Source organism: Symsagittifera roscoffensis, chromosome 8 (genome assembly GCF_963678635.1).
Source record: "Symsagittifera roscoffensis chromosome 8, txSymRosc1.1, whole genome shotgun sequence".
NCBI classification, from domain to species: domain Eukaryota; kingdom Metazoa; phylum Xenacoelomorpha; order Acoela; family Convolutidae; genus Symsagittifera; species Symsagittifera roscoffensis.
In genome coordinates, this window is record NC_087069.1 from 4,050,664 (window position 1) to 4,066,331 (window position 15,668).

Below are 15,668 nucleotides of genomic sequence, written 5' to 3' on the forward strand. Positions count from 1 at the left end.
AATTTTTGACAATGCCCCCGACTTCTTTTTCGACCATAATGGCTAGCGTGGTAGGTTTGCAGGCCATAGATAAGAGTTCGACTCCTGTAAGTGGTAATGCGGCTGAGTTTTTTGACGATGCCCCGACTTATTTTTCGACTATAATGGCTAGCGTGGTAGGTTTGGAGGTCGTAGATAAGAGTTCGACTTGCCGTAAGTGGTATTGCGGCTGAATTTTTTGACACTCCCCCGACTTAATTTTCGACCATAATGGCAAACGTGTTAGGTTTTGAGGTCGTAGTTAAGAGTTCGACTCCCCGTATGTGGTAATGCGGCTGAATTTTTGACAATGCCCCGACTTATTTTTCGACCATAAAGGCTAGCGTGGTAGGTTTGGAGACCGTAGATAAGAGTTCGACTCCTCTAATTGGTAATGCGGCTGATTTTTTTGACAATGCTTCGACTTATTTTTCGACCATAATGGCTAGCGTGGTAGGTTTGAAGGCCGTAGATAAGAGTTCGACTCCTGTAAGTGGTAATGCGACTGAATTTTTTGACAATGCCCCCGACTTCTTTTTCGACCATAATGGCTAGCGTGGTAGATTTGCAGGCCGTAGATAAGAGTTCGACTCCTGTAAGTGGTAATGCGGCTGATTTTTTTGACAAGGCCCCGATTTTTTTTACCGTAATGGCTAGCGTGGTAGGTTTGCAGGCCGTAGATAAGAGTTCGACTCCTGTAAGTGGCAATGCGGCTGATTTTTTTTGACAATGTTCCGAGTTATTTGTCGACCATAATGGCTAGCGTGGTAGGTTTGCAGGTCGTAGATAAGAGTTCGACTCCTGTAAGTGGTAATGCGGCTAAATTTTTTGACAATGCCCCGACTTATTTTTCGACCATAATGGCTAGCGTGGTAGGTTTGGAGGCCGTAGATACGAGTTCGACTCCTGTAAGTGGTAATGTGGCTGAATTTTTCGACAATGCCCCGACTAATTTTTCGAACATAATAGCTTGCATGGTAGGTTTGGAGGCCGTAGATAAGAGTTCGACTCCTATAAGTGGTAATTCGGCTGAATTATTTGACAATGTCCCGACTTATTTTTCGACCATAATGGCAAGCATGGTAGGTTTGGAGGCCGTAGATAAGAGTTCGACTCCTATAAGTGGTAATTCGGCTGAATTTTTTGACAATGCCCCGACTTATTTTTCGACCATAATGGCGAGCGTGGTAGGTTTGGAGGCCGTAGATAAGAGTTCGACTCCTGTAATTGGTAAAGCGGCTGAATTTTTTGACAACGCCCCGACTTCTTTTTCGACCATAATGGCTAGGGTGGTAGGTTTGCAGGCCGTAGATAAGAGTTCGACTCCTTTAAGTGGTAACGCGGCTGAAATTTTTGACAATGCCCCGACTTTTTTTTGGATCATAATGACTAGCGTGGTAGGTTTGGAGGTCGTAGATAAGAGTTCGACTTGCCGTAAGTGGTATTGCGGCTGAATTTTTTGACAATGCCCCGACTTATTTTTCGACCATAAAGGCTAGCGTGGTAGGTTTGGAGACCGTAGATAAGAGTTCGACTCCTGTAGGTGGTAATGCGGCTGAATTTTTATGACAATGTCCCGACCTATTTTTCGATCATAATGGCAAGCGTGGTAGGTTTGGAGGCCGTAGATAAGAGTTCGACTCCTCTAATCGGTAATGCGGCTGATTTTTTTGACAATGCTTCGACTTCTTTTTCGACCATTATGGCTAGCGTGGTAGGTTTGAAGGCCGTAGATAAGAGTTCGACTCCTGTAAGTGGTAATGCGACTGAATTTTTTGATAATGCCCCCGACTTCTTTTTCGACCATAATGGCTAGCGTGGTAGATTTGCAGGCCGTTGATAAGAGTTCGACTCCTGTAAGTGGTAATGCGGCTGATTTTTTTGACAAGGCCCCGATTTTTTTACCATAATGGCTAGCGTGGTAGGTTTGCAGGCCGTAGATAAGAGTTCGACTCCTGTAAGTGGCAATGCGGCTGATTTTTTTTGACAATGCTCCGAGTTATTTGTCGACCATAATGGCTAGCGTGGTAGGTTTGCAGGTCGTAGATAAGAGTTCGACTCCTGTAAGTGGTAATGCGGCTAAATTTTTTGACAATGCCCCGATTTATTTTTCGACCATAATGGCTAGCGTGGTAGGTTTGGAGGCCGTAGATACGAGTTTGACTCCTGTAAGTGGTAATGTGGCTGAATTTTTCGACAATGCCCCGACTAATTTTTCGACCATAATGGCTTGCATGGTAGGTTTGGAGGCCGTAGATAAGAGTTCGACTCCTATAAGTGGTAATTCGGCTGAATTATTTGACAATATCCCGACTTATTTTGCGACCATAATGGCAAGCATGGTAGGTTTGGAGGCCGTAGATAAGAGTTCGACTCCTATAAGTGGTAATTCGGCTGAATTTTTTGACAATGTCCCGACTTATTTTTCGACCATAATGGCGAGCGTGGTAGCTTTGGAGGCCGTAGATAAGAGTTCGACTCCTGTAATTGGTAAAGCGGCTGAGTTTTTTGACAATGCCCCGACTTCTTTTTCGACCATAATGGCTAGGGTGGTAGGTTTGCAGGCCGTAGATAAGAGTTCGACTCCTGTAAGTGGTAACGCGGCTGAATTTTTTGACAATGCCCCGACTTTTTTTGGATCATAATGACTAGCGTGGTAGGTTTGGAGGTCGTAGATAAGAGTTCGACTTGCTGTAAGTGGTATTGCGGCTGAATTTTTTGACACTCCCCCGACTTAATTTTCGACCATAATGGCAAGCGTGTTAGGTTTTGAGGTCGTAGTTAAGAATTCGACTCCCCGTATGTGGTACTGCGGCTGAATTTTTGACAATGCCCCGACTTATTTTTCGACCATAAAGGCTAGCGTGGTAGGTTTGGAGACCGTAGATAAGAGTTCGACTCCAGTAGGTGGTAATGCGGCTGAATTTGTATGACAAGGTCCCGACCTATTTTTCGATCATAATGGCAAGCGTGGTAGGTTTGGAGGCCGTAGCTAAGAGTTCGACTACTCTAATTGGTAATGCGGCTGATTTTTTTGACAATGCTTCGACTTCTTTTTGGACCATAATGGCTAGCGTGGTAGGTTTGAAGGCCGTAGATAAGAGTTCGACTCCTGTAAGTGGTAATGCGACTGAATTTTTTGACATTGCCCCCGACTTCTTTTTCGACCATAATGGCTAGCGTGGTAGGTTTGCAGGCCGTAGATAAGAGTTCGACTCCTGTAAGTGGTAATGCGGCTGATTTTTTTGACAAGGCCCTAATTTTTTTTACCAAAATGGCTAGCGTGGTAGGTTTGCAGGCCGTAGATAAGAGTTCGACTCCTGTAAGTGGCAATGCGGCTGATTTTTTTTGACAATGCTCCGAGTTATTTGTCGACCATGCCGGCTAGCGTAGTAGGTTTGCAGGTCGTAGATAAGAGTTCGACTCCTGTAAGTGGTAATGCGGCTAAATTTTTTGACATTTCCCGACTTATTTTTCGACCATAATGGCTAGCGTGGTAGGTTTGGAGGCCGTAGATACGAGTTCGACTCCTGTAAGTGGTAATGCGGCTGAATTTTTTGACAAAGCCTTGACTAATTTTTCGACCATGATGGCTTGCATGGTAGGTTTGGAGGCCGTAGATAAGAGTTCGACTCCTATAAGTGGTAGTTCGGCTGAATTTTTTGACAATGTCCCGACTAATTTTTCGACCATAATGGCTTGCATGGTAGGTTTGGAGGCCGTAGATAAGAGTTCGACTCCTGTAATTGGTAAAGCGGCTGAATTTTTTGACAATGCCCCGACTTATTTTTCGACCATAATGGCTAGCGTGGTAGGTTTGGAGGCCGTAGATACGAGTTCGACTCCTGTAAGTGGTAATGCGGCTGAATTTTTTGACAAAGCCCCGACTAATTTTTCGACCATAATGGCTTGCATGTAGGTTTGGAGGCCGTAGATAAGAGTTCGACTCCTATAAGTGGTAATGCGACTGAATTTTTTGACATTGCCCCCGACTTCTTTTTCGACCATAATGGCTAGCGTGGTAGGTTTGCAGGCCGTAGATAAGAGTTCGACTCCTGTAAGTGGTAATGCGGCTGATTTTTTTGACAAGGCCCTAATTTTTTTTACCAAAATGGCTAGCGTGGTAGGTTTGCAGGCCGTAGATAAGAGTTCGGCTCCTGTAAGTGGCAATGCGGCTGATTTTTTTTGACAATGCTCCGAGTTATTTGTCGACCATACCGGCTAGCGTAGTAGGTTTGCAGGTCGTAGATAAGAGTTCGACTCCTGTAAGTGGTAATGCGGCTAAATTTTTTGACATTTCCCGACTTATTTTTCGACCATAATGGCTAGCGTGGTAGGTTTGGAGGCCGTAGATACGAGTTCGACTCCTGTAAGTGGTAATGCGGCTGAATTTTTTGACAAAGCCTTGACTAATTTTTCGACCATGATGGCTTGCATGGTAGGTTTGGAGGCCGTAGATAAGAGTTCGACTCCTATAAGTGGTAGTTCGGCTGAATTTTTTGACAATGTCCCGACTAATTTTTCGACAATAATGGCTTGCATGGTAGGTTTGGAGGCCGTAGATAAGAGTTCGACTCCTGTAATTGGTAAAGCGGCTGAATTTTTTGACAATGCCCCGACTTATTTTTCGACCATAATGGCTAGCGTGGTAGGTTTGGAGGCCGTAGATACGAGTTCGACTCCTGTAAGTGGTAATGCGGCTGAATTTTTTGACAAAGCCCCGACTAATTTTTCGACCATAATGGCTTGCATGGTAGGTTTGGAGGCCGTAGATAAGAGTTCGACTCCTATAAGTGGTAATGCGGCTGAATTTTTTGACAAGGCCCCGACTTTTTTTTCAACCATAATGGCCAGCGTGGTAGGTTTGCAGGAGGTCGTAGATAAGAGTTCGACTCCTGTAAGTGGTAAGGCGGCTGAATTTTTCAAAAACGCCCCGACCTATTTTTCGATCATAATGGCTAGCGTTGTAGGTTTAGAGGCCGTAGATAAAAGTTCGACTCATGTAAGTGGTATTGCGGCTGAAATTTTCGACAATGCCCCGACTTATTTTTCGACCATAATGGCTAGCATGGTAGGTTTGGAGGCCGTAGGTAAGAGTTCGACTCCTATAAGTGGTAATTCAGCTGAGTTTTTTTGACAATGTCCTGACTTATTTTTCAACCATAATGGCTAGCGTGGTAGGTTTGTAGGCCGTAGATAAGAGTTCGACTCCTGTAAGTGGTAATGCGGCTGAATTTTTGACAATGCCCCGACTTTTTTTTCGACCATACTGGCTAGCGTGGTAGGTTTGCATGCCGTAGAGAAGAGTTCGACTCCTGTAAGTGGTAATGCGGCTGAATTTTTTGACAATGACCCGACTTATTTCTGGATCATAATGGCTAGCGTGGTAGGTTTGCAGGCCGTAGATAAGAGTTCGACTCCTGTAAGTGGTAATGCGGCTGAATTTTTTGACAATGCCCCGACTTACTTTTCGACCATAATGGCTAGCGTGGTAGGTTTGGAGGCAGTATATAAGAGTTCGACTCCTGTTAGTGGTAATGCGGCTGAACTTTTCGACAATGCCCCGATTTCTTTTACGACCATAACGGCTAGCGTGGTAGGTTTGCAGGCCGTAGATTAGAGTTCGACTCCTGTTAGTGGTAATGCGGCTGAACTTTTCGACAATGCCCAGACTTCTTTTTCGACCATAACAGCTAGCGTGGTAGGTTTGCAGGCCGTAGATAAGAGTTCGACTCCTTTAAGTGGTAATGCAGCTGAATTTTTTGACAATGCCCCGACTTATTTTTCGACCATAATGGCTAGCGTGGTAGGTTTGGAGGCCGTAGATAAGAGTTCGACTCCTATAAGTGGTAGTTCGGCTGAATTTTTTGACAATGTCCCGACTAATTTTTCGACCATAATGGCTTGCATGGTAGGTTTGCAGGCCGTAGATAAGAGTTCGACTCCTGTAATTGGTAAAGCGGCTGAATTTTTTGACAATGCCCCGACTTATTTTTCGACCATAATGGCTAGCGTGGTAGGTTTGGAGGCCGTAGATACGAGTTCGACTCCTGTAAGTGGTAATGCGGCTGAATTTTTTGACAAAGCCCCGACTAATTTTTCGACCATAATGGCTTGCATGGTAGGTTTGGAGGCCGTAGATAAGAGTTCGACTCCTATAAGTGGTAATGCGGCTGAATTTTTTGACAAGGCCCCGACTTTTTTTTCAACCATAATGGCCAGCGTGGTAGGTTTGGAGGCCGTAGATAAGAGTTCGACTCCTTTAATTGGTAATGCGGCTGAATTTTTGACAATGCCCCGACTTTTTTTTCGACCATACTGGCTAGCGTGGTAGGTTTGCAGGAGGTCGTAGATAAGAGTTCGACTCCTGTAAGTGGTAAGGCGGCTGAATTTTTCAAAAACACCCCGACCTATTTTTCGATCATAATGGCTAGCGTTGTAGGTTTAGAGGCCGTAGATAAAAGTTCGACTCATGTAAGTGGTATTGCGGCTGAAATTTTTGACAATGCCCCGACTTATTTTTCGACCATAATGGCTAGCATGGTAGGTTTGGAGGCCGTAGGTAAGAGTTCGACTCCTATAAGTGGTAATTCAGCTGAGTTTTTTTGACAATGTCCTGACTTATTTTTCAACCATAATGGCTAGCGTGGTAGGTTTGTAGGCCGTAGATAAGAGTTCGACTCCTGTAAGTGGTAATGCGGCTGAATTTTTCTACTATGCCCGATCTATTTTTCGACCAGAATGGCTAGCGTGGTAGGTTTGGAGGCCGAAGATAAGAGTTCGACTCCTTTAATTGGTAATGCGGCTGAATTTTTGACAATGCCCCGACTTTTTTTTCGACCATACTGGCTAGCGTGGTAGGTTTGCATGCCGTAGAGAAGAGTTCGACTCCTGTAAGTGGTAATGCGGCTGAATTTTTTGACAATGACCCGACTTATTTCTGGATCATAATGGCTAGCGTGGTAGGTTTGCAGGCCGTAGATAAGAGTTCGACTCCTGTAAGTGGTAATGCGGCTGAATTTTTTGACAATGCCCCGACTTACTTTTCGACCATAATGGCTAGCGTGGTAGGTTTGGAGGCAGTATATAAGAGTTCGACTCCTGTTAGTGGTAATGCGGCTGAACTTTTCGACAATACCCCGATTTCTTTTACGACCATAACGGCTAGCGTGGTAGGTTTGCAGGCCGTAGATTAGAGTTCGACTCCTGTTAGTGGTAATGCGGCTGAACTTTTCGACAATGCCCAGACTTCTTTTTCGACCATAACAGCTAGCGTGGTAGGTTTGCAGGCCGTAGATAAGAGTTCGACTCCTTTAAGTGGTAATGCAGCTGAATTTTTTGACAATGCCCCGACTTATTTTTCGACCATAACAGCTAGCGTGGTAGGTTTGCAGGCCGTAGATAAGAGTTCGACTCCTGTTAGTGGTAATGCGGCTGAATTTTTTGACAATGCCCCGACTTCTTTTTCGACCATAATGGCTAGCGTGGTAGGTTTGCAGGTCGTAGATAAGAGTTCGACTCCTGTAAGTGGTAATGCGGCTGAGTTTTTCGACAATGCCCCGACTTATTTTTCGACCATCGCCACAGAGAAACGGCAAACACTGCCCAAGCTATGGGTTTTTGGTTGCAGATTTAACAACAGTTCGATCGACAAACTCCAAAATAGACGTGACGCGGACCTCTACCCGGGTAATATGCTCAAGATTGTGCCTCTGTTTTGAAAATTAGAACATTTAATGTTGTTAATCTGGAAACAATTTAGACCAGAAATGAGAGCAAAAATGATTTCAGCGAGTGCCCTGTGTATGCATGTCGCGAACAAGTGCCCCCCTCCATAACTAATGATATCAACTCGCTTCCGGACGTCCAAGTAGATGCAATGGGACACCCTCTGACTACTCTGGAAGAGAAAAGGAGAGTGGAAAGACAGAAGACATCGAGCACCGCACGTGAGAATCTACTCTATTATGACTGAACTCATAATTAGCTTTTTTGGCAAGAGTTCGTTCATACATTTAATTTATCTGTGGAAAAGTGCAATTGAAAGCAATGGCACGAACAATTCTTAGTTTTTCTACATGGAAATTTTGTGATCAAAGGAACAAGTCCTTTTAAAAAAAAATCTTTACGAAGCGAAACCGAAGTTAGTCAAAAGAAATATTATTTTACCAAAAAGTTTGTTTTGTGAGCAAACTTTGTTCTTTTTTGGGTGCATAGCGTATTCCAGATTGCCACAAGTTTTAAGTTAGCGCTTTTTTCCTGTTTTTCTAGATAATTATTCTCATAATCACTGCAAAAGTAATTTCCCCAGTTTTGCCATAAGCTTTTGTTATTTGTTCATCCAATTTTATGAATTAAAAAATAAAATACAAAAATTGAAAAAAGCATCAATCACAGACGGTTCATGCAATTTTTTTTGAAAAAAAAACGTTAATGAAAATTGAGAAATTCGATCATCCTTCACGAGTCGAGATTTTTCACCTAAATTGAAGCAAGATTTGAGCGGTTTGAGCGGTTTTGAACGGTTTATCTAAAAAAAACCGCTCAAAAACCGGGCAAGATTTGAACGGTTTTGAGCGGTTTATCTAAAAAAAATCGCTCAAAAACCGCGCAAGGTTTGAACGGCTTTGAGCGGTTTATCTAAAAAAAACCGCTCAAGTCTTGTGCGGTTTTTGAGCGGTTTTTCAGATAAATCGCTCAAAACCGTTCAAATCTTAAGAATTCGACCCTCTGCCAACCCAAATGGTCCCCCCTTTTTACTATTTTGAGATATCCATTAGGGCTGACTCACTCTAAAACTTTTCTAATGGCCAAAATATACTAAAGTTGAACGCCTTTTTTGGCATGTTTTTTCAAGCAACCATTTTTTGGTATGAATTTTTGTCTAATTAGGGTCTTTACAATGATTTATAAGAAAATAAAGTCAACAAATAATTTTTCGACTTTTTTGAAAACTCGCCCCCACCCCTCTTCTTGGGAGGAGGAGATTTTTAAGTAGATCCAATATATTTGCAGATTTTTGATTTCATCTCTCCTAACATTATTTTACAACAAAATTTTTCAATTTCAAAAAATAAATTAATTTAAACTCGTTAATGACAAGTTATTTATAGTTTATACATGGAGATTTCAAAACACACTTCTCTCAGTCATCTTACATTCATCGATAATAATACCCCTATGAACGATTCTTTTGCTATAGGCAGGTAAAAATTGCCACATTTTGATGACATTTTGCATTTTTACTGCATTTGGAACTGAACAGGCGCATACACTTGTGATGTATATCAAACGGATAAATTTTTTGAAGCTGCAGTTTTTGAATTAGTTTTTCCCAAGTTGGGTTGACTTTAGGCAACAAATAATGAGGACAAAATTGCTCAGAATTTAACAAAAGGTTTCAGGAGGCTTTTTTGAAAAGCTTAGACCCACAATGAAATCCTTAAAATACCTCCTTTAATTTGGTTCATTACGAGGTCAAACTGTGCATTGGATAGGCACACAATTTTGTGTCTGTATGTTCCTGGATTCGATAGACAAGTCTTTAAATTTGTTCTAACATGTAAATGGATTCCACTAACAATATTTCAGTGGATTCCGCGTGCAAGTACCTGTAGCGTAAATTTTGTCGCACGTTTGTTTTGCTAAGGATTCCGTAACAGTTCATGGTCAATTGACTCTTTTCGTTTAATTAATATTGAACTAAAAAAGCGCCCCGTTTCAATTATGTCATTTTGAGTCCTAACTTTGCAAAGAAAAAGATGATAAGGTTCAGGTTAAATTCTAGTGCCATCATCTTTTTTTTGTCCAGACTTAACCCAATTGAAAAAAGGACCTGAAAGTTTGCGGTTTTCAAAATATTTTATGCTGTTGCCTTGAGGCAGGGTTTTATGAGCGTGAGCAAAAAAAAACATCGAACTGAATCAAATGTCATTTCAGATTGGCAATTTTAAACTGTCTAAGGTAATAAGAAAAGGCTCCGATATTATAAATACTGTTGAAAAACGAGACCGTTTACAAACAAATATTCTTGAAACACCATTTAAATTGACGGGTACTTTGAATACAACTGAGGAAATTATAATCTTCTCTCCTAACATTATTTTACAACAAAATCGTGTCAATTTCAGAAAATAAATTAACTAAATTTCGTTAATGCCAAGTTATTTATAGTTATACGTGGGAATTTCAAGCACACTTCACTCAGCCATCTCTCATTCATCGATAATTATACCCTATAAATGATTCTCTTGCTATAGGCAGTTAAAAATTGCCACATTTTGATGACAATTTGCATTTTTACTGCATTTGGAGCTGAACAGGCGCATACACTTGTGATGTATCTGAAACGGATAAATTACTGAAGCTGCAATTTTTGAATTTAATTTTCCCAAGTTGGGTTGACTTTAGGCAACAAATAATGAGGACAAAAATTGCTCAGAAATTAACAAAACGTTTCAGGAGGCTTTTTTGAAAAGCTTAGACCCACAATGAAATCCTTAAAATACCTCCTTTAATTTGGTTCATTACGAGGCCAAACTGTGCATTGGATAGGCACACAATTTTGTGTCTGTATGTTCCTGGATTCGATAGTCAAATTTTTGAATGTGTTCTAACAAGTAAGTGGTTTCCACTAACAAAGCTTCAGTGGATTCCTCGTGCAAATACCTTTAGCGTAAATTTCGTCGCACATTTGTTTTGTTGTGGATTCCGTAACAGTTCAAGGTCAATTGACTCTTTTTGTTTGGATAATATTGAACTAGAAAAAGTGCCCCGTTCCAATTATGTCCTTTTGGGTCCTAAGTTTGCAAAAAAAAGGATGATAACGTTCACGTTAAATTCTAGTATCATCATCTTTTTTCGTCCAAATTTAACCCAATTAAAAAAAAGGAATTGGAAAATTGCTTTTTTTTTAAATTTTTCGCTGTTGCCTTAAGCCAGGATTGTATGAGCGTGAGCGAAAAAAAAACCATCCAACTGAATCAAATGTCACTTCAGGTTGGCAATTTTAAACTGTCTATAGTAATAAGAAAAGGCTGCGATATTACAAATACTGTTAAAAAACAGACGTTTACAAACAAATGTTCTTAAAACACCATATAATTCGAGGGGTACTGTGAAATACAACTGAGGAAATGAAAGTTGTTATGTTGAAATATTGCTGATGCTTTCATCGAGCAGGCACGATGAAATTCAAAAAAGCTGTTGAAATTTAAATAGAAAAAAGCAATTACAAATGATTGAAAAATCCGAAATTGGCGCGTTGAAATTGAAGGTGTATATTGGAAGAGTCTGAATGAATTGAAACTAAACTATGACCACGAATGTTGAAATAATAAGCAAAAATATATAATAACGACAAATTTTAGATTAAGTTGTGATATTAGACAAGAAATTACCATAGTTGAAGTTATGAATGATTTTGTAACCAGTTTGAAACTAGTGTTTATAACCAATTTTTTTTTTGATAAAACTATCTCTATAAAATATAAAAAGATATAATAAAACCACTAATAAGAAATTTGATAACATCGCTAATTAATCGCTCGCGCACTAACAAACACCAAAGATTACGAGCCGTTTTGCAATAAGTTTAACCTCTTTGCACTAACATTTCAAATCCTTACACCAAAGGAAAGAGACATTCACTCCTCACACAAAATCTTGCTGAAGACAAAACTAACCCACATAAACACATTTTTCAAATTCATACATGAACATAATATCACCAACGCACCAACCCATAACCCACAGCATCGTTTTTTGTTAATTAACTCAAATTACACATCAGCATATATCATAAATTTCACCTATTGCATTGAATCTACTAATTTACATGCATCCTCCGTAATCGTGTTCCCATCAGAAAGAAGTATATATTTTTGCCCACTGACTAACACTTTACCAATCGACGCCGCCCGTCCCATAATAATTGCCCACGAGCATATACAGCCCAATGAAACCACACTAATCGAACACAATCACAATACTAAATTTATCATAAACTAAATAATTGATTCAGAACATAAATCATGAGTTTTAAACACTTGCCGAAAAAGTAAACACCAGCAGAGCGCTTGAATTTTTTTGGCCTCTGCTTCGCACTAAAAACGTTATCCGCATGCTTGCAAAGATTCCAGTAACATCGGACACAATCAAGACTAAGTATGAAATTTATTCTTAACACTAACATATAAAACATGACACTCACCATTATTACCCGTATTTTTCATAACTCTTACTTTGGATTTCACCAGTCACTCATCTAAAAGATTAAAACCCCAACAAAAGAACCACAAACTATTTTTTACAAAGTTTCAATTTTAACCTAACAATAAAAATGAATTATTCAAGTGCAGTAAACTTCATAACAAATGCCAGAAATAATTTATTCTGTGGTAAATTGTTAAAATTGTGAAGTAGTAAATTGTTAAGATGTAAATGATTTACTAGAAATTAAACTTTTTAGGTTTGCTTCTTTTATAACTGAATATTTGTCCTTTACTCGCACGACTCCCCCAACGTAGCTTTATTTAATATATGAATTTCAAGCTTCAACAATAGCTGATAACAAATTTAATTTGTTTTCACGGGTTTCAAAACTTCCTTTAACCCGGTTGGAAGGAATTATGAGCAAGCTTAAACTGAACAACGAAGCTTACTTATACAACAAAACCAACGCATGCATAAAAAAGTCTCACGGTACTCAGACCAGATGAAATCCAGATTAAAACTGGACAAACTTTTCCTTTGAAACCCACTATCATGTTTAGTTTATTGAAATCATTTAAAACACCAAAAAGTCAAAACAACCCAAAACATAACATCTGTTTTTGATGCAAGGACACAATCAAAAACAAAAAAGAAAAACTCCTGATAAAAGAGAACAAAAAGTTGAACACAAAAAGAGATTCTGCTCAAAGAGACCGTAATATCATGCTCCATCAACTAGCTTTGCCACCCAATAGGATGTCTTAAGCATGCTCTATAGCTGGGTTAACGCACCGCGCTACAACCACGCTTAAGACACGCAGTCAATTTTTAAATTTTTGACGATAGTTGCTCTAGGGTAATCGGCTCTTTAAAATAACCGAAACTATATAAAACGCTTTTGCGAAAACAACTAATGAATATCATAACTAAAACTCATCTCACTTACAAATTATAGATTTATTATGCAATGTAAAAGTATTTCTAAGAGCCAACGGAACGAGCAGCAAAGGAAGATGGAAAACCGATTACATTCCAACTCTGAAATGACAAATCTATTAGGTTTGTTGCCGTAGTCACTGCTCTCAAAGGACTACAGTATGAATCCAACATCGCAGCAAAGGAAAACCATTGAAACAGACCAATGGCCAACCCGATGTTGATCTCATATACAGATCCTAGACACTTGGCACTTCACACGAAAAGGTCAAACGTCATCTTGCATGTAGTCTCGCTCTTGCTAAACGAAATCAACACATCCTTGCATCAATCCGAAATCTTGACACAATCACTCAAGACGATCTAGGATAAACGAGACCCACTTTTGGACCACGAACAACTGTTCTTCTTCTCTCTACGAAGACAACTACATCTCTCCTTTCTTCATGCAGTCACTGCTTCAGAAGAACACTACTCCACAAAAAAAAACAAAGAACTCTCTCAAACCCTCACTACAAAAAACAATTTGAAAACTAAAAGTTCTCTAAAACCAGGATGGTCGGAACCAGTTTGAAACTAGGGTTTATAACCAATTTTTTTCTTGATAAAACTATCTCTATAAACTATAAAGAGATATAATAAAACCACTAATAGGAAATTTGATAACATAATTGATCGCGCACTAATAAACACTAAAGCGTACCAGCCGTTTTTCAATAAATTTAACCACTTTGCACTAACATTTCAATTCCTTACACCAAAAGAAAAAGTCATTCACTGCTCACACGAAATGATGCCAAAGAGAAAACTAACCCACACAAACATGTTTTATAAAGTTATAAAAAAAAACATTTTATAACCATCTCTTTAAAATACTATTAACTAACCATCCATAGTCCATAACTAACACTGACAATTATTTGTAGTGCTGAAACTACTTGTAGTTTCAGCACCAAAACAATCTGAATATAACTTGACAATCTGAAGACTGTTGTTCTCCTTTGGAACAAGTTCACTATATCTAACCCGCAAAGACCATTATGCACCAGACCTATTGAGACTAGGAGAGTAAGATTAAGATTGGTATTAGACTAAGAAGTTGCACGAATCTATCCGGCCGAAAATAAGATAGCGTGACGAGCAGACGGTGTACCCTATCCGAAATTACTCTATGAGCGACCACTCCAAGTAAAAACTCAATTTTCTAAAGCGCTTCCGTGAATTTAGATCATTTATTGGTCAAGACAACTTCAACAAAAAGGTTTTGCTAGCTGTGCTATTTTGTTAGAAGTGGCGGCGAGGAGCAGCGAAGTGTCAGGAGGACCTCAGAGTAGTATTCTTGTCGAAGACATCAACGGGAACACGTTCAAGAAAGTGCTGATTTTGGGCAAGACATGGACAGGCAAAAGTAGCCTGTGCAATGTCGTGGCAGGCAAAGCCCACGACGCAGACCTGTTCCCAGTTTCCACAGAGGCACAAGGGTGTACCGGCACAATCATCTTTGGCAACGTCTTTTTTAATGGAATCAAGGAGACGCCCGTATCCCTAATTGATACAGTGGGCATCGACGACACCGAAAGGGATACGGACGCCACCATAATCTCCGAACTCGTGATCAAACTAAGAACCAAATGCGATCATGTGAACCTATTTGTAATAGCTGTGAATGGCCAAGAGCCTCGGCTCTAAAGGCTCTAGGGCAAACATCCGCCATGCCACACTTACTAGCTTATAACATAATAACTTGACGTCTCCCAATTTGAAGGCAATAACCAGCTCAAACTTTTGTATATAGTTGCCCTCTGTTGGCAAGCTCAAAACTATGGATTTTACTATTAATTTGATCAAAACAGCATCTTTTCTAAATCAGCTTGTTGCAGCGCAAATGTGCGAGAGTATAAATGCACAAAATTGAACCAAAATGTAACAACCACGGATGACCGAAACTTCTTATCATACAATTCCCATATATGAGAAACTTCTTGTCATACAATTCCATACAATGCCATACGTACAGAAAATTGTATGAAATCTCTATGATAAACATTTTTCCATAAATGAAAATTGCATGATAAGTGTTTTTCCATAAACCAAAAAGTTTGATTTTTTCTTTCTAAATTTATTTCTGAAAAATTTTCGGTTGTGTTTGCAAGTGACAAAGTGACAAAGACCTTGGTTACTCAAACACCAAAAGTTGGACCGTCTTTCCATTTACACAGCATAGCAAACGATTCACAATTCATATACGAAAGCAACAAACTTTCAGTTTTTGGCAAAAATTTTCAATGGTGATTATTATAAATTTTTGAATTTTCAAATTATCAGACTTGATCAAGGCATATAAAAACACCCCATACAAAGGAAATATGAATGTTCAGCGTTTTTCAGGACCTCAGAGTAGTATTCTTGTCGAAGACATCAACGGGAACACGTTCAAGAAAGTGCTGATTTTGGGCAAGACATGGATAGGCAAAAGTAGCCTGTGCAATGTGGTGGCAGGC

The 15,668-nt window shown here is 39.8% G+C and overlaps 1 protein-coding gene across 1 annotated transcript in view; it reads left to right on the top strand.

The window, feature by feature from the left end:
- LOC134853241 (uncharacterized) overlaps nt 1-14,856 on the top strand; it is a 98,240-nt gene extending 83,384 nt beyond the window's left edge. Inside the window, exons 3-4 of the mRNA XM_063869209.1 lie at nt 7,810-7,967; nt 14,456-14,856. Coding sequence (XP_063725279.1) covers nt 7,810-7,967; nt 14,456-14,856 — 559 coding nt within the window. The remainder of the gene's footprint in view (nt 1-7,809; nt 7,968-14,455) is intronic.
- Nucleotides 14,857-15,668: the final 812 nt, after the last annotated feature.